The sequence below is a fragment of the Ambystoma mexicanum genome, chromosome 1p, assembly GCF_040938575.1.
Source record: "Ambystoma mexicanum isolate Mex_15411 chromosome 1p, UKY_AmexF1_1, whole genome shotgun sequence".
NCBI lineage: Eukaryota > Metazoa > Chordata > Amphibia > Caudata > Ambystomatidae > Ambystoma > Ambystoma mexicanum.
In genome coordinates this window covers 844,421,645-844,445,848 of record NC_090921.1, presented here as the reverse complement: position 1 = coordinate 844,445,848, position 24,204 = coordinate 844,421,645, and the positions used below count along the sequence as shown (strand labels likewise).

General features: G+C 48.3%; 1 protein-coding gene across 2 annotated transcripts in view; it reads left to right on the top strand.

Annotated features, from left to right (window-relative positions):
• CDYL2 (chromodomain Y like 2) overlaps nucleotides 1-24,204 on the top strand; it is a 990,342-nt gene that overhangs the window by 818,320 nt on the left and 147,818 nt on the right. For both annotated transcript variants that reach the window (XM_069652860.1, XM_069652864.1), the window contains exon 5: nucleotides 15,792-16,002. In XM_069652860.1, coding sequence (XP_069508961.1) covers nucleotides 15,792-16,002 — 211 coding nt within the window. The remainder of the gene's footprint in view (nucleotides 1-15,791; nucleotides 16,003-24,204) is intronic.

Here is a 24,204-nt window from a genome sequence, read left to right as displayed (position 1 = left end):
TATGCAGTATGTTCAGCTCGAAATGGGATGCGGACGCTACAATCAGGAGCAAGCTAAGGGCAAGAAGAACACATAAACAGAATTTTAATTAAATATTAGCGTTGAATTACGCGTTTCTGGAACCTGGGGGATCCCACTAGTGGTCTACACGCATCTCTATGCTTGACTGCCCATGAGCCCGGGACAATGGAAAGTACACACACAGGTTGTATTTGCGTGTCGTTGCAATATGACACAAACAACAACCGAGTACAATGTAAGCCAGCAATAACGGTCAGCGAATGATAAGTTGACTCTTTCGTCTATAAAATCGTCAAATGTAAAACGTACATATTTGCTATTTCCATTCTGTCGGCGCAACGCAGACACTCCGTACTGGTCAATGAATTTTCATAAAATGAAATTACATGTTCCTTTGTCCAGTTTTGGAATAGTTAACCTTATCATATTTGACAGTGTTACATCCCTCCCTTCTTGCATTCCTTTTGGAATCCTCAGTTTGTTTCAAGATCGAAAACCAATTGAACCTTATACTGTGTACGATGCGTGGGTTTGCTCGAAGCAAAATTTCAACAGCGCTGACCTTCACTCAAAATGGGAGCCAATAGCTCTTCAGACCAAGTGGCATTAGAAATATTTTTTTTAAATATATGAATTGTTTTCTACCATTCACCAATGCGGGTGACATTTCTATGGATTTACTTTGTTCCTCTGGAGAACTTTGTACTCTCCCAGCGACTCCCATACCCAGGCCACACCACCTGTCAGCTCAGCCCATCTCCTCTTCACACAGCAAATCACATAAACTTTTTTTGCAAGGAGCAAGTCTCGAGCCCTGACAAAATGTGAGAATGTCTGAGCAAGCCCTGTTGCAACCCCCTCCGGCCAGGCCACGGTCCACTGAACCCATGAACGCAGTTATGTATTAGAGGCCTATATTTTGCACATGTGTGTTTGTACTATCCCACTTTGGGTCACTAGTGAGGGGAACGGTGTTGGGGTCTTGCTGCCTTACAAATACAGACACATAGTAAATACGTAATAGTAATGCTTTTACGTTATAATGCAGATGGTACCAAAAACAACTGCAAGCTAAGTGGATTCACACATGGTAAAGTATCACTTGGTAAGGAAACCTTCACAACAATAGGTGTAATCTACCACGCAGGAGCCACAACCAATGCAGGGCACTACGGCCATGCACCCAAGACTCTAGGCCCTGGCCACAACCACTGCATCATAACACACCCATAGAAACAAACACCTACCAAATAACCCCACCCCAAAAACATAAGACATCCACCTCAAAACCTACCCATTTCAATTAACATTCTAAAAAATAATTACAACCTGTTAGGCAGAAACCTGTGCAGTTCCCTCTGGGACCACTGCAAAAGATTTAAGACTACAGGTGTTTGGCAGTAAACCCACTTGGTAGCAGTCTGTATCACACAGATTCACTTGGTAGCTGTGGCTGAGCAGTCAGACTTCCCTCAAGAAGAGTTAGGAAGTATACAGAGTATTCACAATAGGTCAAGAGAAGACCATAGAACAAGTAAACACTGACCAGGGCTTGGTGTAAAAGATATAATTATTTATTTAAAACCACATCTAGAAAAACACACAGGCACTAATAGTAACCAATTCAGAAACACTGTCACTAAAAGATATACACTCCCTTAAAAGAATATTAAAGCCCCACTTATTTTCAGACAGCGGTGAGCGCTTAACGTAGATGGCACTCTAATAATTTGTTTTAAAAAAGGGAGACAAAAACAGAGAATAAATTGAAACAGATCCCAACACTTTTTCACGAACACAACAAGAGAGGAAGGCAAAGTAAGAATGTGAATTCAGAGTCAGTAGGCCGGATCGGATTTAAGAGGATCAAAACGAAATGTGTCCAAGGTCACACGGTTGCAGTGCACAAAAGTCTTGTAACGGTTCAAAAAGGAGTTGGACCAAAGAAAGGGACCAGTAAAAGGGTCAAGGCGGCCAGCCCAGTCCAGAAGGTTAAGGGATTATTATTGCCTTGTAGCAGTCTTTAGAAAGGGAGGCCTGGCGGACACGGTACCTTTAAAGTGGCGAGAACACTCCAGCGGGGGCAGTTGTTCCTGGCAGCGGATGCAAGTGGGGGCTTCGTCCGGGGGAAGAGAGGATCTCGTCGTGGAGGAAGACAGGAGTCCGTTGCACTGCCAGGGAAGAAACCAGCCGCAGAGTTTCTCAGGTACAAAGGGAGGTCCATTGATTTGCGGTTCAGTGGTAAGTGGCTATCCGGCTGCCGGGGTGCTTGGCAAGGGCAGTTCGACCACAAATTGGTCTGGGGTGCGAAGAAAAGAGGGTAAACTGGTTGTGCCCACCAGTCAGGAGAAGAAGCCTCTCCAGCCGGGAGATCTTCTCTGTCATCGGGAAGTGCTGAGTCGGTTCCGCAGGGCTCCACCGGTGGTGTCGTTGTGGTAGGTCGGCTCAGCTTCTCCCTCGTCGGATTCTCAGGTCCTGTGGCGACTTCTGAAGTTCCAGTCCCCAAAGCCCTGCTTTTATGCAGCATACCCCCATTCAGCCTAGCTGTCAATCAAACATGCTAAGTGTTGAGCCGGCCGGCTCACCACTTGGGCCAATCACACAAGAGTGCGACTTGAGTTACCAAGGTAACTCAGTCCAGTGTGCCTAAACCCCCTCCCACACCTCCTGTGGTACCCAGACAGAGTGGCACCACTTTTGGAGGCTTCTGTGGAGAAGCCTGCCAAAAAGTGGAACAAAGGGTTCAACTTGGGTTGGAATAACAGAAGAGAACACAAACGCCATTTTAGAATCGAGTCCTGGCAAAAAATACCAACCGGCGAATTAATATTAATTAAATAAACCGGCGGTATGTTTGAGGCTATGAGAATTAAATAATTGAAGTTGGTAGCCTCGAACAATGTGAAAATCCCAGTGGGAAATATTCGTGTTCGAATATAAAAAGTAGTTTCCAATGCCACCAGCCAAAACTCAATCAGGGGGGATGGAGACGTGCCCCCTCGACTAACAGACCCCAGGGCAATCGAATTGCCCCGACCAGTACGTCCACAATATGATGGTTTGTACTGGTTTCTGGTAATGATTTGGGACTAGTAAAGCTAATGGTGACTTTACATGCCCCAGTCAGTCCCAGGGTATGGAGTCTATGGTGGGGTGTCACTATGACACCCCTGTGTTACTGCACGGAGGGTGCTGTGTAACACACATAGTAAAAACACATGAGACCCTATGGAGTAAAGGACCCCATAGCCCATAAAACACATTAACAGTCAAAGGAGCACCATAAATCATGTCCAAGAGTGGGAGAAAAAGAGTCTCACTCTTGGCAGGAGAAAAAAAACAAACTCCAGAAATCCAGCAAAGCTGCTGGGGGACTCATTAGGTTAGGAAATTCAGCCTAAAGAGAGAATTCTCCCTAACACAACCAACATAGAAACTCTTCAATACATACCCTCTTCACCCAATGCTCTTCTAAAGACCCAAAACCAACATCATACTAAACTATAATAGTCCGTAGTGCGCCCAGTGTTTATTATGTCTGCGGACAGAGCAAGCACATCACAACCTTCTCCCACTAAAACAAATACAGCATTTGACCCCTCTATTACTCCCCCACCCTCTCCAAGCACTCATACACACCAACACACCTCCCCAAATTTGGATTTATGCTTACTTCCACGCCACGCTGTCGGCGGACGTCCCGCGACTCACGCCTCAACCCAGCCAATCGGAGAACACGTCGCGTGTCTGGAGACATGACGCAAGCCGATTATTCAATCAGTGTCCTGTCCGCGGAGCGACCAGGGAAGTGCGTCTGCGGAGCGGACATAGATATCACTCATTTTTTTTAGACCTAATTTTTGGTCGTATAAAAAAAAAACTACTGGACGGATTTTCACCAAATTTATAAAAGCACGCTTTCGGGACCAAGCCGCTGCTCGTGCCACAAATTTGGTGAAAATCCGTCCAGCGGTTTGTGCTGCTGGCGCGACAGACATTTTTTTTCCATTCAGTCTATGGGGAAAAAAATACATTTTGGGACCCTCACTATAACTTTGCCCCCCCGTACCAAACCTCACCAAACTTTGCTAAAAATTCAGAGTGGGCCATATTTTTTATTTTTTTTTGCAAAGTTTGGTGAAGATTTGTCCAGGAGGAGCAAAGTTATAAGCCGCCCAAAAAGTGGTCTTCCTATGGGTTTTATCAACGTAACCATAACTACACGGCCACTACCGTGCCAGAGACCTCGTTATCACTTGGGCTGATAACTTGGGCTGGAAGTGCCTGGAACGGGGATGAAAGCCACAATATTTTCATTAGCATAACACAAAATGGAAATGTTGGAAAATCTTATTGAGTCTATGTTTGTTACTGAGAAATGTAAAGTAGATGAAGTCTAAAAGTTTTTTGTAGTTTTTTTTTTTTTTTTGGCAGGAGAATTTAGAATGAAAGCTGGGGGGTGGAATCAGGGAAGAGGCACCAAACACTAATATGGAGGGGCAGGTGCACAGGGGAAAGTGTTGCGCGTGTGTTATTTCTAAGGTAGGGGACAGTGTTCCTCATGCTCCTTGATTACAGCTTCAAAAGCACTTTGAAAGTGCTTCCCTCTGCAGAATGTTTTGTTGTAGTATGTACAGAGGACTATTATCTTCAGAAAAAAATGGATCAAGAGCCTCTTTTGTTGCTAGCAAGGGAGCTGGTGGGATTTTGTGTCCCACAGAAGTAGGCTGTGTGGTTACAGTATTGGTTGAGGAAGATGAGGTGGAGGAAGACCCTACTTGCTAAGAAAGGAACAACCTTTCTGAGAGCATTGCGGTCATTGGATTTGGTGTGGTAGCACATGGAAGTGGTCCCGTAGGATTACCGTCCGGGGAGTCCGCGACTGAATACAAAGGTGCACTCGGTGCATTTTACTTTGGTAGCTTTAGCCTTTGGTACATAACCAACAGTGGTAAAGAACTGCCACACCCATGATTCTCTCTGGGTGCTAGAGGTAGGCACTTCCTCTACTGCATCTTCTTGATCCTCTTCATTGTCTAGTAAGTACTGTGCTTTTTTTGTTTTGAAAAACTGATGTTGCTGTTGTGCTCCGCCCAGGTATGAACCCATTCTGATCTTCATTAGTACTAGTGCACCTATTACCCTGGTCAGTCTTTTGCCAATATGGTCGTTAAGATTTTTATATTGTAATTGAGCATGGCCAGTGGCCTTTAAGAGCCACATTCGTCTCTGGGTTTCCCTGGTTTGGGTATCGGCACTATCAGTGTCTCTCTCATGCTTTTCGGAATGTCCCTTTCTCGTACGCTTCTCTGAATACCTCTAGGAGAGTGGGGGCCAAGGCTGTGTTGTATGCTTATAAAACTCGGGGGGTAATCCATTGCTGCCCGGGGTCTTACTCGTGGACAGCGACTTAATTGCTTTGGTTATGTCCTCTGCGGACAGGTCCCTGTTTAGAGTGGTTCTCTGGGCTTCGTTCATTGTTGGCAGGCCTATCTCCTCTAATGTGTCTAATATGTCCCTCTGTGGTACCGTTGTGGCATGGCTGTACAGTTGGGAGTAGAATTGCGCAAATGCTTTGTTAATTTCTAGTTGGGATGTCTGAGATCCGCCAGTGGGGTCTTTAATTTTAGTGATTGGGAGCTTGGGGTTTTCTTTTTTACATAGCCACGATAAGTCTGCTTGGCGTGTGCTCTAGTGGTCTTGGTTATGTAATCGAACTTTGCTATTCTGGCCCATGCATTCTGGCAATCATTCCTAGCTGCTGAGAGTTCTTCCTCTGCGTCCCTTGTTTTAAGTGCAGTGGTTGCAAGCTTTGTGATCCACCTCTCTCCCGCCTCTAGTTCATTCCTCTGGTTTTTCCTGATACCCCCAGCACTGGCGATGGCTTCCCATATTGTATCCCATCCCTTTACGCTCCCCACATTAATGTCTAAATATTCATGTATCTTGTGCTGGAGGCCCTCCCTGAAAGCACAATCTGTGAGGGATTCAGTTGGCATTCGCCACATCGGTATAGGTGGCTTGGGCCCCCATGTTTTCCATTCCATAAGGAGTGGTCCGATATTGTTCTTCCCAAGTAAGATACTGTCTCTACTTGTGGTAGGAGTTGTTTGTCTACTAATAAGTAGTCAATTCTGGTGTAGAGTGTGTGGGGGGATGAGAAGTATGAATATTCTCTATCGTAAGGGTGCAGTTCCCGCTAGACCTCTGCAAGGTCCAAAGTCTTTGACCTTATTCAATGAGGACTGGCCAGGGGCCGGGAGTATCATTGGAGGGTTAGATCTGTCCGACGTGTGGTCTCGTATGCTGTTGAAATCCCCCTCCCCCCCATATGAAGTGGCAATCTCGGTAAGGTGTTAGTTTGGCACTTAGCTTAATTAGGTACGATGAGGCGCCGTTGTTGCGGAGGTAAGAGTTGACGATGCATATTTCCGTTTGCTCGATGCTGCCTCTCAATATCAAATATCCCCTCTTCGCGTCCACTTCTTTTGACAGGAGCCTGAATGGTGTTGCGCCATCTATCCAAGTATATACCCAACGCACATACCTGGAATAGGCCGCCCATTAGCCTTGTCCCCCCCACCATTCAGTTACTTTGGCAGTGCCTTCGACTGTTAGATGCGTTTCTTGCAAGAGCGCAATGGAGACATGCTTTCTCCTCAGGTAGGATCTGATCCTGTTCCTGCGCATGTAGGAACCCATCCCCCTGACGTTCCATGTCATCATCTTAATGTCAGCCGCCATCTGTGAGTTGTGGTGTCTACATGAGTGGGTCCGGTGACCGTTGTTTCCGTGTGTGTGTCGTGGCAAAGACTGCAAAACATTTTAAACAGTAACTTGGTGAACTCAACCAACTGCACCTAGCAGTTGCACCTCGTGGGCGACGCTTAGGTGCCCATGCCACTTTGGCAGGTTATGATGCAATGGTAACAGGCCTGCATCAGTCTTTTCGTGGGGTCGCGCCATCCTGCTCGGGTCAGGCGGTGTGACAGGTCACCCGTCTTTTAAAGAAGCTGCGACAAAGTTTGTTAAATGTTGCAGACAGTTTGTTCCCTGTTGGGTTAGGTTGGATCAGCGTTTGGTTATGCTGTGGTTTCCCCATCGCTTCCCATGTTGTTGTGCTCTAGCCACATGTTTGCCGCTGCTGGCGTCTCTAGAAAGATGGCCCGTCCTTTGTGTATGACCTTGAACGTGGACGGGTAAAGCAGCATGTACTTAAGGTTCTACTGGCGTAGTCTCGCTTTAATTGGGACGAAGGAGTTTCTTGCTCTTTGGACCATCGGGGTATAGTCTGGATATATTGTGATCTTGGCGTTGTCCCTACTTATTGCTCCCCCCTTGCGTGAATGGCGTAATATGATTTTGCTATCTTGGAAATTGAGGATCCTGGCTATGATTGGGTGAGGGTACGAGTTTGGAGGTGGTTTTTTTCTGAAGGGCCCTGTGTGCTCTTTCGACAGCAAACCCTTGCGAGAGTCGCCCAACTCCTACTTCCTGTTGTAATAGGGTCTCCATGAAGTTCGTAGGGTTGGGGCCCTCAAGACCCTCTGGCACACCGAGTAGACGGACGTTGTTGCGTGGTGGTAATCTGTTCGCCGTATGTCTCAATTTTTATGGCGAGGTTTGTTTGGGTGCGGCCCGGCTCAGTGTTCATTCGGGTCTGGTGGCTCCTTTGTGCATGTTGCTCCCTCTCGCTCAGGTATTGCCTCTGTCCTCTGGGCGAGTGCTCTGCGGGGCAGCGATCGCAGTGCGGTTTTCTCTATGGCCGCCTTCTAATGCTTAACTCCTTCTGGCGTTTGTCCTTCCTTTCTAGCCCGCGCTGATGCACTATTTTGGTGTGCCCCAGGCGGTGGGGTTGATGTGGGCGAGCTGGAGCTTCGGTTCGCTTTGTTTTGTGGTGGTTACTCTGGTGGCAAGGGCACCGGTGCCTCATGCAGTTGTGCCCTCAGGGCGTGCTTCCAGCTGGGTCGGCGTGCTATTCTGTTTTTATTGGGAGGTTTTGCAGCCCGGTTCAGTGTTTAATCAAGCCTGAGCATTGCCTCTGTCCCCTGGGCAATTCTCCTGGTTTGGTTAAGGGCACCTTGTCCTCCCGCTCTTGTGTGGTGCAACAATCGCGGTGGAGCTGCCCACTATGGCAGCTGTCTGGGGTTGGGCTCCCTCTGGTGCTTGCTCTTCCGTGCGGGCCTGTATCGAATGCACTGTTCAGTGCGTCGAAGGTGGGGGCAACGGGCCAGATTGTGTAGTTGTAGTGGGCTGTGGTTGTTGTGGTCCCTGACGGTTGCGCCGGGGGAGTCCCCGTTGTATTGATGGGGCTGTGTGGAGCGAGGGATGCTGCTTTCCCTTTCCCAGCCTCCACCTCACCTCTTGCGGGCCTCGTCACTCTCCGCCCGCTGGGCTTCCTGATGTTTGCGGGCTGCTCCCACCTCCGTCCGGGTCCCGATGCCTCGTCTTCCTTCTGCCATGTCTTTGTTCGTGGCGCGGGCCTGCAGGTCTTCTGTTGCCTCCGGTGCAGGTTTTCTCCCAAGCTCCAGCTCCCAGGGCTCCTTCGTGGCAGTCACTGCAGCTGCTTTGGCAGTTTCTACTTGTTCCGTCCTCTGTTGTCAGCAGCCTGGTATACGGTCCCGGCTTCACTGGATCTCAGGTTGCCTCCGCAGAACAGGCTTACTACGGGCTCGGTTTCTCAAAGGCTCACGCTGTTCCCGGGCTGTCAGTAGTTCTCCGGGTTCACCCCTTCCGTTGCTGATGGTCTCGGGCCTCCTCTCAGTCTGCCATCTTGACTGTCGGCGGGCTCGATTGCAGACGTTCAGTAATTGGATTTATGTGCTCTGATTCACCTCGCTCTTTCCGTAGAGCATGTGGTGTCGGTTCCGCCGCAGGAATGTTTGTTGGGTAGGTTTTTTTTTGCTATCTTTATGCTGTAATTTTCAAGGATCTTCTAAGGATTGGGACGGGAGCGCAGTCTCCACACGTCCTCACATTGAGTGCTCAGGCCACGCCCCCTATGTACTGTGTACTAGATTGTTAATGGATAATGAGTAGGAATAGGTGTAGGAGTTGTGCAAGGATCAGTAGAAAATGCTGTTCTGAACTATCCACGAAGCACAGATCTTGTTGCGAAGTCCAGACGGGTTCTCGGACACGTCATCATGCCGCGCGCCAGCGTATGGTCATGTGGTACTGTCCAGAAGGTCCGCAATGAAGTCAGATGTTCGTAGACGTCTACATATGCAAAATCAGTTGAAATAGTTGCAAAAAGTGTATAGAAGAGTTAAAAATGATGCTAGAAGGTGGAAAATGGCAGAGTTTTAAGGTGACACTTTGTAAATTGGACACAAATATTGCTATATTGGGTAAGTATGATATTAGTAATCATGACATTTGTGATCATCTTTGATGTCCTGGGTGTTAGTCTTAGCAGTGCGCGGTGGTGGCGTGAGTTATGGTTGCTTAGCTTACCATAACTGGTGAATTTCTGGGGTTTTTCGGTTTTACTTGTAACCATAACGTCCCTTTAACAAAGTTTTTTCATTGAATTTCATAGGTTTTTATTAGTGCAACTTAACCATAACGTCCCTTTAATAACGTTTTTTCATTGAATATATATATATATATGTATATATATATATTTCTGAGGCTTGTGGAATCTGCTTAGATCACATGCTGTGCATAGGCCGACATCTAGTGGAAGCTGCGGAGTATTACAGTTTGTTTTTCGAAACTCGAAAATGGGCGTCGACACAGGCGTGCCAGTAATACTATCCCTAGTGTGACGTCCACTGTACCCAAGATCCCTCACGCGTCTAGGATCCTCAGACTGTTTTTTTCCGCCATACTGGTCGGAAGCATCTTGCGGAGTCCCCTGGCCTTAGCCATACTTTTACTAATAATTGAAATTTAATATTCTTTATTGACATCCTTCCCCACCCCAACGTCGACCCTCGACACTCGACGGCTGGAGAAGACATCGACCGTCGGCTGCTGCACGACGGATCTGGGCCTCGGAAGGCCGCTGGCCTCGGCCCGGGCCTAGTAGGCCACTGGCCTCGGCCCTGCAAGTAGGGAGAGTGGGGGGTGGTACATAGTCTTCACTCTTGGTATATAGATACACTTATATAATTCCTACACTTATCAGCCCGCTGCCTCAAGGTGTGTATGGAGGGTACCCCTTTCCAATTCTGCCCCAAGTGCAACCGCAAATACCCTTGGGTCGACAGGCACGCTACGTGCAATCTCTGCTTGCCGAGGGACCACCCCGAAGCGAACTGCAGAGCGTGTAGTAGGTTTAAACCTAAGACACTCAAGGACCGTTCGACAAAGCGTTGGGCCCACCACGCCAGGCAGGCGCCCATGGCAGCGGAGGGCGCCTTCAGCGATGGCAGCGACGCCGTACTTTTGGACGGCGAGGGCATTACGGTGTCGAAGGACAGCCGAGCGCAGGTCCCCGACCTCGGAAGGTCGTCCGGCAGGGCGGCTATGGGGAAGACCCCCGGCGACGCAAGCGCTACACACCCTACACACACTAAGCACACTAAGTCCAACCGAACCTCGACGACGTCGACTTCTCGGAAAGAGGCACAAAAAGAACGGTCCGACTCGGTGTCCTCTGGGCGCTTTCGATCGAGATCGCCTCATGACGCAAGGCAATCATCCACTCTTGCCAAGAGTGCCTCGCTCCCTAGACTAATGGAAGTTTGATCGTCGGAGGACGAAGACGACTTCCACCCCCAGGCCGCGCTCCAGGAGACAGAGCCCGAAGTTAACACCAGCGAGGCCCCACGCTCGAAAGACACAGATACCTCTCCCGATCCTCGACGCCAGGCGTCGAAAGTCTCCGGGGCCTCCAAGGGACAGGGAAAACATTTTTTCACGCACGGGGAGGGGGGGAAACAGCGGAAAGCACATTCTTCCACTCCTGTAAAAACATCCTTCCCCCCTAAGCAGACAAACAAATACAAGTCTACTGAGAAATCAACATCCAGCAAGGGTACCCTTGATAAGTCCCCTAAACTGCCTACTAAAGTCATCCCCTGTTCCAAAGAATGGTCCAGCGAAGACATAGACAGGGTCATGTCAAGGATGTCTTCCTTGGCTGATTTTTACGACAAAAATCCAGAGCATTTCCTCTCGTATGACCCTCCGGGAGCCACACCCTCAGGTTCCACTGATCCCATCCCCCTAAGTAAAAGGGCCCGGTTCGAAAGACCTGAACCCTTCGAGGTACAGCCTTACTCTACTCCATACTCTACTCCACACCCCAGGTACCAAGGAGAGCCTTTCCCTGAGGGGGACCAGGAGTTTGAAATTATGGAGGAACAAACCGGGACGGAATACTATGCGGATGATGAGGACCAGGAGGAGGGAGAAGATGAGCAGGAAATTTACAGAGTAGATTAAATCCATCCAACGAAGAATAGATCCGTCCCTGGTGAACCCAAACCTCACCAGAGCAGTTAACCCCAGGGTCGAAAAACTTTTCCGGGCAGCCCAATCTGACCCTCTCTATATAAGAGGACATCTTAAACCAGACTCCCTAGTGGTTACCAACACTCGAAAGAGGGCTGGAACACCCCTATCTTCATCAGAAGCTCCTCCCGACAAGGAGAGCAAGAAACTTTACGGCTTTGGCAGAAAGGTAGCCTCAACGTCCGCCTACCAAGCAAGGATTGCTAACTCCACCACCCTGTTGGCCAGCTACAACTGCCATCAATGGGAGGAGGTCGCGGCACTCATAGCCTCTGCTCCGGAACCCTTAAAGGGCCAATTGGCTCGGATCTCGGCAGAGGGGAGAGCCGTGTCTGGTTGCATATTGAAAGCAACTTTCAACGCCGCGGACAACGCAGGGAGATTGATAGCAGAGGGTACTGTTATCAAGAGACATGCGTGGTTACGGCAGTCGGGGTTCAAAACAGAAACTCAGGCTTCTTTAATAGATAAGCCGGTGGAACCCGATCTATTGTTTGGGAAAGCGGTCGAAGACGCACTGAAAAACGCCAAGGACGAATACGAAACACTTAAATCCCTTGGCCAACTAACCAACAAACCCCCTAACCAGAGGGGGAACAGTAATTTTCGTCGCCCACGCGGCCAAAATTCACAAAGAGGCAACTATGCCCAGGGACAGGGTACACAGTAGAACAACAGCCAGCAGTCTACCCAAGGTTACGGCAGGGGTAACAAAAGAGGTCGTGGGAAAGGCAGAGGCAGCCCCAACAAGGGAGGTGGGACGCCTCCACCAAAGCAGTGACGCTCAGTTCAGGGTCCCTTCTCATGCAACCCCAGTAGGGGGACGCATTTCCAACTTCACCCAGGCTTGGGAAGGGATCACCTCAGACAGATGGGTGCTGTCAACAGTGTCCACAGGATATTGTATAGAATTACTGCAGCGTCCCCGGAACCATCCTCCACGACAAAAAGTACACTCCCTAGAACATCAGAAGATCCTTCTCGAGGAGATCGCCATTCTGCTAGAAAAGGACGCGATAGAACTCGTCCCAGGACACCAGGTAAACAAGGGTATCTATTCAACCTACTTCCTTGTTCCAAAGAAAGATTTGACAATGCGCCCAGTATTGGACCTACGGCCTGCCAACAAGTATGTCAAGCCCCAAAAATTCCGTATGACCACGCTACAAGAGGTAATCCCCCTCCTAAAAAAGGGGGATTACATGGCAACCTTGGATATGAAAGATGCTTATTTTCATATTTCCATGCTCCCGGCGCACAGAAAGTACTTGCGCTTCAAGGTGGACAGTCGCCACTACCAATTCAAGGTACTGCCCTTCGGGATAGCTTCAGCACCAAGAGTATTTACCAAGGTACTGGCGGTGGCAGCGGCACACCTACACAGGGAGGCAATCCCAGTGTACCCTTATCTGGACGACTGGCTCATAACGGGGGAAACCCCAGGAATTTGCAGGACAAACATTCAAAGGACTATCGACCTTCTCCACGAATTAGGCTTCTCAATCAACGAGAAGAAGTCAAGCCTGATGCCAAGCACCTCAAAACAGTTCCTAGGAGTAGGAGCAATCCTAGATACTCAGGAAGGGTTGACCTTCCCTTCGGAAGAGAGAATTCGGAATATACTACTGCAAATTCCACATTATCAGTCCGGTCAACAAATAACGGTACGCAAAGCAATGCGGTTACTGGGCATGATGGTGTCATGCATTTACCTGGTCCCCCACGCGCGTCTGCGCATGCGTCCCATGCAGGAATGGTTGGCGAAACAGTGGTCTCAGGCAAGTGGTCAGTGGGACGATCTAGTGGTCGTTTCGCCAACACTTGTACAGAGCCTACACTGGTGGACAAGAGAGAATCTCGCAAGGGGAAAACCCTTTTACGATCCCGAAGTACAGGCAGTGGTGACTACAGATGCATGCCTGACTGGGTGGGGATCTCACCATCTCCACCACATAGCTCAGGGTCTCTGGTCTCACTCAGTAGCCAAGAACCACATCAACCTCCTAGAGCTTCTGGCAGTATTCCGAGCGCTTCGGGCGTTCGAGCCCCATCTACTAAACTTGTCGGTGCAGATCCGGACGGACAGCACGACAGCCATGTTCTATTTGAACAAGCAAGGAGGGACTCGTTCGCCAAATCTGTCCAAGCTTGCCCAGAAAATCTGGATATGGGCACTCAGACGGAACATCTTCCTGTCATCGCAACATGTTCCAGGGGAGCTCAATTCCCTAGCGGATGCTCTAAGCAGAGACTCCCTCCCAGAAGAACACAAATGGGTCCTTCACAGAGAGATCGTAGAAGATCTCTTCTCTCAGTGGGGTTTCCCCACTATAGACTTATTCGCCACAAGCGAAAACAAACAATGCCCAGGATTTGCATCCAGGTTCCCCCAGCCAGACTCCCAAGGGAACGCCCTGTGGATGAACTGGTCAGGGATGTTTGCGTACGCTTTTCCACCAACTCCTCTCATCAGGAAGGTGGTGTACAAGATGAACAAGGAATCGATGACGCTCATCCTAGTTGCTCCCATGTGGGCGAGACAACCATGGTTTCCACACCTACACAGAATGGCGGTGTGCGAGCCCATCAAACTTCCAGCCTGGTACAACCTTCTGTCCCAGCAACAAGGTCAAACAGTGCACCAACAACCCAACTCAATGAACCTGGCAGCATGGCTCCTGAAGTCATAGAGTTTGGACATCTCAATCTACCACAGAGGTGTATGGACATCCTAAAAGAATCCAGGAAACCAAACACAAGGCACTGTTACTTTGACAAGTGGAAAAGATGTGTTATTTGGTGCCAGAATAAACAAATCAACCCTGTTGATTGCACTCCTTCCAACGTCGTGACATACATGCTCCACCTGCTGGATGCAGGATTGGTTTTTAACTCTCTGAAAGTACACCTGGCAGCCCTCTCGGCTTACACCACATCCCATAACAAGGTGTCGTGGTGGAAGGTACCAGTAGTTAAAGCCTTCATGGAAGGAGTAAAGAGACTTCACCCTCCTATTTCAAACCCACCGCCAGGGTGGGACCTTAATGTGGTGCTAGCTAAGCTCATGGCCCCCCCCTTCGAACCCATGCATAAGAGTAGTCTCAAACACCTGACTTATAAAACGGCCTTCTTAGTAGCCATTACCTCTATAAGAAGGGTCAGTGAAATTCAGGCTCTGTCAGTGCAGGATCCTTTCTTTACTATTCACAAGGACAAACTGGTTTTGCGCACACACCCAAGGTTCTCACCTAAATTTATATCAAAGTTCCATGTAAACCAGTCCATCGAGCTTCCGGCTTTCTTCCAGGACCCGCAAAGCTCGGCTGAGGTGAAACTACACACCCTAGATGTGCGTAGGGCGGTCCTCTACTATGTAAATAAAACCAGACCGCTAAGGAAAACAGATCAACTGTTTGTCTCCGTAGCTACTGGCAGAGAGGGAGATCGCGTCTCTAAAGGCGCTATCTCGAAGTGGATTATCAACTGTATACAGCTGTGTTACTCTCTTTCTGAAAAGACTCTGCCTTTTACGCCAAGGGCCCACTCTACTAGAGGCATTGGGGCCACTCTGGCTTTCATTGCAAATGTTCCCCTCGACACCATTTGCAAAGCAGCTACTTGGAGCTCTATTCACACTTTTACTCAGCATTACTGCATTGACACTCATTCCAAGACAGAAACACAAGTGGGACAAGCGGTTCTAAGACACCTGTTTGCTCATGACCCTTCTCACATCCCACCTCCTTCTTCGGGTACTGCTCGCTAATCTATGCACAGCATGTGATCTAAGCAGATTCCACAAGCCTCAGAAGGGATACATTACTCACCGTAATCGTATTTCTGATGCTTGTATCTGCTTAGATTCACATGCGACCCACCCTTCCTCCCCTCCGAGAGAAGGCGCATGATTGCTTGTAGTCTTACCTTTCTGTCTATCTGCTTGGATTATCTGTACTCACGCTACTCCTCATGCTTCCTCATGTCAGAAAAAATACAATCTGAGGATCCTAGACGCGTGAGGGATCTTGGGTACAGTGGACGTCACACTAGGGATAGTATTACTGGCACGCCTGTGTCGACGCCCATTTTCGAGTTTCGAAAAACAAACTGTAATACTCCGCAGCTTCCACTAGATGTCGGCCTATGCACAGCATGTGAATCTAAGCAGATACAAGCATCAGAAATACGATTACGGTGAGTAATGTATCCCATGTATGTTCCTGTGTGCGTTGTCCTTCGACGATTTCATTGTTTAAACGAACATTGTCTTATTTGAACTTACACCTTTCTTTTTTCCTGCTTTTTAGGGAGTTTGTGGCAGCCTTTATTCAATTTAAAAAGCCAATTGTTGTTGCCATTAATGGACCTGCCCTTGGACTGGGAGCCTCTATTTTGCCATTGTGTGATATTGTGTGGGCAAGTGAAAAGGCCTGGTTTCAGACACCTTATGCAACGATACGGCTCACACCAGCTGGATGCTCCTCTTACACGTTTCCTCAGATTCTGGGTGTTGCTCTGGTAAGGAACCTTGCTACAAAGATCTGAATTGTAATTTAGGATCATATGTGTTCGAACGCGCTGCTGCTGCCATTTTGTTATACACTTTGCCATTATCACTATAATCATAATTGTTGCAGCTTTTTGGGGAGTTCAGACCTGTTTATTATGTGACTTCCTGACTTTTGATGTGAGATGTATTTTTAGCATCCACTGATAATATTGCAGGAAATAATAAAGAATGAATTTACAAAGATGAAAAAATATTGCAAGAAATGACAAAGTGGGTAAAAAAATGCCTAAAAGAATGAAAATGCATTGAAATAAAGAAAAGAAAATGTAACGTTAGGGGTGGGTTTTAGCTGTAAAAAAACAGATTTAGGATAAAATTGGAATAAAGGGGACAGAGACAGGGGGGTTCCCCCCCTCCCGAAATAAGTATTTTTACAATGTGCACTGTAAAAGCCATTTCAATATTTTTTAATGCAATATTTTTTACTTTGTCATTTCCACAATAAAATAAGTGAACCTATTTTTACCACTAAAGGAAGAAAGCTGTAGTTGCACGCATACAATTCGATTATTATTGTTCTGTGGTGCTTACTAGAGAGCTGTGTAAATTATATATTGTGAATTGTAGATGTCTGTAATGGGCCAACTCGTTTTATAATTTTTCTGAAAAAAACGAAAATCCTGGACTGTCTCACACCCAGGTTCACACATCTTGAATACCTGTTGCAGACAGTTTTCAGCAGTCAGTGCATTGCTATCTCGTCTCACCAATGACCAAATCGGCTACACGTTAGAGCAGCTTTAAATCAGACAATGGATTCCCATCACCACACTTTTCAAAACTTTACGAAAATGAGCAGAGAAACATAAAAATGTTAAAAGTAGTCTCGTTTAGATAAGTGATTCGCAACCACTGTGTAGTCTTATTGACAATGGCACTTGATTGATCCTGCTCAAGTGTCACTCTGTGGTAACCAACAACTATCTACTAACTTCACAACAGTCGAACCCTAATTTGCACCATTCGCCTGACTTAAGTACCACTTTCGGAACTCCAACTGACTATCCATCCATCAATGGTACTGAAACACTTAACTCTGTTACCATTCAGGGTCATTCACGCAATCGCTTTTTACACACAACTATACAACATAACCTATCCAGGGCAACAATCAACAACACATGCATTCCCTTGCCTCTAGCATTCTACATCTCCAGATTAGGGGACCCCCTCAATAACACATGCAAAACTCTGCTTCCCAAGCATGCACCATGGCACAACATCTAACAATGCAAACCTGCACACCTTTCTAGCAAGCCTTTCTAGCCACAAATGAAAACCTCCTACCTCACACAGCCACACGCCTCATTACCATTCCCACTTCCATCACTATTGACACATTGCATGCATCAATATCACACACACATATCTAACATACATAACTGTAGAGTACATTCCTTACCTTAAGCAAAAACAATGCATTTCAAATAACAAAGATAACTATAGAAAACCTTCCTCCCCAAACAGCACCAATCCATTTATAATATCCTACCAAAATATATTGCATCATAACTATGGCAATTCACTATTCCCCACAGAAGAACAGTAATTAATATAATGAACGCATAGGTATAACTATTCATTTTATGCCATTATGCTGCTCAGTCTCCACAAAGTAACGGAATCGCTCAGATTTCCATAATGCTCTATCAACATAGAAATAATGTTTAATTACACTACTTCCTCGGCCTCTGCAACTACTGCAGGGGAAGAGTAGCATTGGGTCTTCTCCTCACTACACAAGGCAATGAAGATAATATTCTGCTTTTGTTTGTTTATTAATTTGTAATACGCGCCAGACCCAAGGGTATCAGGACGCAGGTACATGAATATTTTCAGTTTATGGTTACATCGTTGCAAGTTAGACAACCATAATAGTCGAGAATTGATGACAATAACAGTATTCCTGAGGCTTGTGGAATCTGCTTAGATCACATGCTGTGCATAGGCCGACATCTAGTGGAAGCTGCGGAGTATTAGTTTGTTTTTCGAAACACGAAAATGGGCGTCGACACAGGGCGTGCCAGTAATACTATCCCTAGTGTGACGTCCACTGTACCCAAGATCCCTCACGCGTCTAGGATCCTGAGATTGTTTTTTTCCGCCATACTGGTCAGAAGCATTTTGCGGAGTCCCCTGGCCTTAGCCATACTTTTGCTAAAATATTTAAAATATTAATCTATTGACATCCTTTCCCACCCCAACGTCGAACTTCGACACTCGACGCCGGCTGGAGAAGAAATCGACCGTCGGCTGCTGCACGACGGATTTGGGCCTCGGAAGGCCTCTGGCCTCGGCCCGGGCCTTGGAAGGCCTCTGGCCTCGGCCCTGCAAGTAGGGAGAGTGGGGGGTTGTACATATTCTACACTCTTGGTATATAGGTACACCTTATACATTTCCTACACTTAACAGCCTGCTGCCTCAAGGTGCGTATGGAGGGTACCCCTTTTCAATTCTGCCCCAAGAGCAATCGCAAATACCCTTGGGTCGACAGGCACGCCACGTGCAATCTCTGCTTGCCGAGGGACCACCCCGAAGCGAACTGCAGAGCGTGTAGTAGGTTTAAACCTAAGACACTTAAGGACCGTTCGACGAAGCGTTGGGCCCACCACGCCAGGCAGGTCGGCCATGGCAGCGGAGGGCGCCTTCATCGGCGGCAGCGACGCCGTACTTTCAGACGGCGAGTGCATTACGGCGTCGAAAGACAGCCGAGCGCAGGTCCCCGACCTCGGAAGGTCGTCCGGCAGGGCGGCTATGTGGAAGACCCCCGGCGACACAAGCGCTTCACACACTACACACACTAAACACACGAAGTCCAACCGAGACTCAACGACGAGTTCTCGGAAAGAGGCACAAACAGAACGGTCCCATTCGGTGTCCTCTGGGCGCTCGCGATCAAGATCGCCGCATGACTCCAGGCAATCATCCACTCTTGCCAAGAGTGCCTCGCTCCCTAGGCTAACAGAAGTTCGATCGTCGGAAGATGAAGACGACTTCCACCCCCAGGCCGCGCTCCAGGAGTCAGAGCCCGCAGTCAAAATCAGCGAGGCCCCACGCTCGAAGGACAGGGACCCCACCCCCGATACTCGACGCCAGGCGTCGAAAACCTCCGGAGCCACTAAAGGACAGGGAAAACATTTTTCCACTCACAGGAAGGGGGGAAAACAGCAGAAGAAGCAGCCTTTGCACTCTTCCACACCTGTGAAACACACCACTCCCCCTAAACAGACAGACAAAACCAGGTCTGCTGATATGTCTAAAACCAGCAAATCTACTCAAGATAAATCCCATAGACTTGCTGAGAGAGTCATTCCCAGTTCCAAAAAATGGTCGAGTGAAGACATAGATAGGGTCATGTCAAGGATGTCTTCTTTGGCTGATTTTTATGATAAAAATCCAGAACATTTCCTCTCGTATGATCCACAAGGGGCGACACCCTCAGGCTCTAATGATCCTATCCCCCCAAGTAAAAAGCCCCGGTTTGAAACACTGATGAGGTCAGACCCCTTCGAGGTACAACCATACTCAAGACCATACTCACTGTATCAAGGAGAGGCTTCCTTTGGTGAGGACCAAGAATTTGGCATGGTAGAAGAGCAAACCGGGACGGGCTACTATGGGGATGATGAGGACCAGGAAGAGAAAGAGGAAGACCCGGAAACATACAGAGTAGATTCCCCGGTAGAGAACGAAGCCCCGGTTACCGACTCCCCGGTCGATAACCAACCCCTCCTAAACGAGGTTCTCGCACGCGCAGCAGAACATTTCCATATTGACACCCACGGTGTCCAGGAGGAGAGGGACTTCGCAGAAGAGTTAGTGGGAGAAAGGAGGCCTGTTGCCCAGACCATCCCAATCCTCAAGTCCATTCAGCGAAGAATAGACCCGTCCCTGGTAAACCCGAACCTCACCAGAGCAGTCAATCCCAGGGGTGAAAAACTTTTCAGGGCGGCCCAGTCTGACCCTCTCTATATAAGAGGACATCTGAAGCCAGACTCCCTAGTTGTCACCAACACTCGTAAGAGGGCTGGAACACCATTGTCGTCGTTCGAAGCTCCTCCCAACAAGGAGAGCAAAAAACTATACGGTTTCGGCAGGAAAGTAGCCTCAACGTCCGCCTATCAAGCAAGGATTGCAAACTCCACCACCCTGTTGGCCAGCTACAACTGCCATCAGTGGGAAGAAGTCGCGGCACTCATAGCCTCTGCTCCTGAACCTTTAAAGGGCCAGTTAGCTCGGATTTCCGCAGAGGGTAGAGCCGTGTCTGGTTGCATTTTAAAAGCAACCTTCGACGCCGCGGACAACGCAGGCAGATTGATAGCAGAAGGCACTGTTATCAAAAGACATGCGTGGTTACGGCAGTCTGGTTTTAAGGCAGAAACCCAGGCATCATTGTTGGACAAACCGGTGGAAACCGATCTATTGTTTGGTAAGGCGGTCGAAGACGCACTGAAGAATGCCAAGGACGAATACGAAACACTCAAGTCCCTTGGCCAAAATTCCCAGAGAGGATCTAACTATTCCCAGGGGCAGGGTACACAGTGGAACAACAACCAACAGTCTACCCAGGGTTATGGCAGGTTTAATAGGAGAGGTCGCGGTAACGGCAGAGGCAGCCCCAGCAAGGGAGGCGGCACGCCTCCACCAAAGCAGTGACGCTCAGTTCAGGGTCCCTTCTCACGCAACCCCAGTAGGGGGACGCATTTCCAACTTCACCCAGGCTTGGGAAGGGATCACATCAGACAGATGGGTGCTGTCAACAGTATCCACAGGATATTGTATAGAGTTACTGCAGCGTCCCCAGAACCATCCTCCACGACAAAGAGTACACTCTTTAGAACATCAGAAGATTCTCCTCGAGGAGATTGCCATTCTTCTACAAAAGGAGGCGATAGAACTCGTCCCGGGACACCAGGTAAACGAGGGTATTTATTCAACTTACTTCCTTGTGCCAAAGAAAGATTTGACAATGTGCCCTGTATTGGATTTACGGCCTGCCAACAAGTATGTCAAGCCCCAAAAATTTCGTATGACCACGCTACAAGAGGTAATCCCCCTCCTAAAAAGGGGGGATTACATGGCAACCTTGGATATGAAAGATGCTTATTTTCATATTTCCATGTTCCCAGCGCACAGAAAGTACTTGCGCTTCAAGGTGGACAGTCGACACTACCAATTCAAGGTACTGCCCTTCGGGATAGCTTCAGCACCAAGGGTATTCACCAAGGTACTGGCGGTGGCGGCTGCACACCTACGCAGGGAGGCAATCCCAGTGTACCCTTATCTGGACGACTGGCTCATAACGGGGGAAACCCCAGGAATTTGCAGGACAAACATTCAAAGGACTATCGACCTCCTCCACGAGTTAGGCTTCTCAATCAACGAGAAAAAGTCAAGCCTGGTGCCAAGCACCTGCAAACAATTCCTAGCAGCAATCCTAGATACCCAAGAGGGGTTGACCTTTCCTTCAGAAGAAAGAATTCAGAATATACTACTGCAAATTCCGCATTATCAGTCCGGTCAACAAATAACGGTACGCAAAGCAATGCGTTTACTGGGCATGATGGCGTCATGTATTTACCTGGTCCCCCACACGCGCCTGCGCATGCGTCCCATGCAGGAATGGTTGGCGAAACAGTGGTCTCAGGCAAGTGGTCAGTGGGACGATCTAGTGGTCGTTTCGCCAACACTGGTACAAAGCCTTCACTGGTGGACAAGAGAGAATCTCGCACAGGGGAAACCCTTTTACGATCCCGAAGTACAGGCAGTAGTCACTACAGATGCATGTCTGACGGGTTGGGGAGCTCACCATTTCCACCACACAGCTCAGGGTCTCTGGTCTCACTCAGTGGCCAAGAACCACATCAACCTCCTAGAGCTTCTGGCAGTATTCAGAGCGCTTCAGGCATTCGAGCCCCACCTACTAAACCTGTCAGTGCAAATCCGGACGGACAGCACAAAAGCCATGTTCTACCTGAACAAGCAAGGAGGGACTCGCTCGCCAAATCTGTCCAAGCTTGCCCAGAAAATCTGGATATGGGCACTCAGACGGAACATCTTCCTGTCATCACAACATGTTCCAGGGGAGCTCAATTCCCTAGCGGATGCTCTGAGCAGAGACTCCCTCCCAGAGGAACACAAATGGGTTCTACACAGAGAGGTCGCAGAAGATATCTTCTCTCAGTGGGGTTTCCCCACTATAGACTTATTCGCCACAAGCGAAACCAGACAATGCCCAGGATTTGCATCCAGGTTCCCCCAACCAGACTCCCAGGGGAACGCCCTGTGGATGAACTGGTCAGGGATGTTTGCGTACGCTTTTCCACCAACTCCTCATCAGGAAAGTGGTGAACAAGATGAACAGAGAGTCGATGACGCTCGTCCTAGTTGCTCCCATGTGGGCAAGACAACCGTGGTTCCCACACCTACGCAGGATGGCGGTGTGCGAGCCCATCAAACTTCCAGCCTGGTACAACCTACTGTCCCAGCACCAAGGTCAAACAGTGCACCAGCAACCCAACTCAATGAACCTGGCAGCATGGCTCCTGAGGTCATAGAGTTTGGACATCTCAATTTGCCACAGAGGTGTATGGACATCCTAAAGGAATCTAGGAAACCAAACACAAGGCACTGTTACTTTGACAAGTGGAAGAGGTTCGTTATCTGGTGCCAGAGTAGACAAATCAACCCGGTTGATTGCACTCCTTCCACTATTGTTACATACATGCTCCACCTGCTAGATGCAGGATTGGTTTTTAACTCACTGAAAGTACACCTGGCAGCCCTGTCGGCTTACACCACTTCCCATAGCAAGGTTTTGTGGTGGAAAGTACCAGTAGTTAAAGCCTTCATGGAAGGAGTAAAGAGACTTCACCCTCCTATGTCAAACCCACCACCAGGGTGGGACCTTAATGTGGTGCTAGCCAAGCTCATGGGCCCCCCTTTCGAACCCATGCATAAAAGCAGTCTCAAACACCTGACTTATAAAACGGCCTTCTTAGTAGCTATTACTTCTATAAGAAGGGTCAGTGAAATTCAGGCTCTGTCAGTGCAGGATCCCTTCTTTACTGTCCATAAAGACAAACTGGTTTTACGCACACACCCTAGGTTCTCACCTAAATTTATATCAAAATTCCATGTAAACCAGTCCATCGAGCTTCCGGCTTTCTTCCAGGACCCGCAAAGCTCGGCTGAGGTGAAACTACACACCCTAGATGTGCGTAGGGCGGTCCTCTACTATGTAAATAAAACCAGACCGCTAAGAAAAACAGATCAACTGTTTGTCTCCGTAGCTACAGGCAGAGAGGGGGATCGCGTCTCTAAAGGTGCCATCTCGAAGTGGATTATTAACTGTATCCAGCTGTGTTACTCACTCTCTGAAAGAACTCTGCCTTTCACGCCAAGAGCCCACTCTACTAGAGGCATTGGGGCCACTCTGGCTTTCATTGCAAATGTACCCCTTGACACCATTTGCAAAGCAGCTACTTGGAGCTCTATTCGCACTTTTACTCAGCATTACTGCATTGACACCCATTCCAAGGCAGATACACAAGTGGGACAAGCGGTTCTAAAACACTTATTTGCTCATGACCCTTCTCACATCCCACCTCCTTCAGGTACTGCTCGCTAATCTATGCACAGCATGTGATCTAAGCAGATTCCACAAGCCTCAGAAGGGATACATTACTCACCGTAATCGTATTTCTGATGCTTGTATCTGCTTAGATTCACATGCGACCCACCCTTCCTCCTTTCTGAGAGAAGGCGCATGATTGCTTGTAGTCTTACCTTACTGTCTATCTGCTTGGATTATCTGTACTCACGCTACTCCTCATGCTACCTCATGTCAGAAAAAATACAATCTGAGGATCCTAGACGCGTGAGGGATCTTGGGTACAGTGGACGTCACACTAGGGATAGTATTACTGGCACGCCCTGTGTCGACGCCCATTTTCGAGTTTCGAAAAACAAACTGTAATACTCCGCAGCTTCCACTAGATGTCGGCCTATGCACAGCATGTGAATCTAAGCAGATACAAGCATCAGAAATACGATTATGGTGAGTAATGTATCCCATACACATACAGTAAGCAAGGTCAGAAGACATTACATAGAAAGAAAAGTTTACCATGATATAGGTGTGAGTCAGT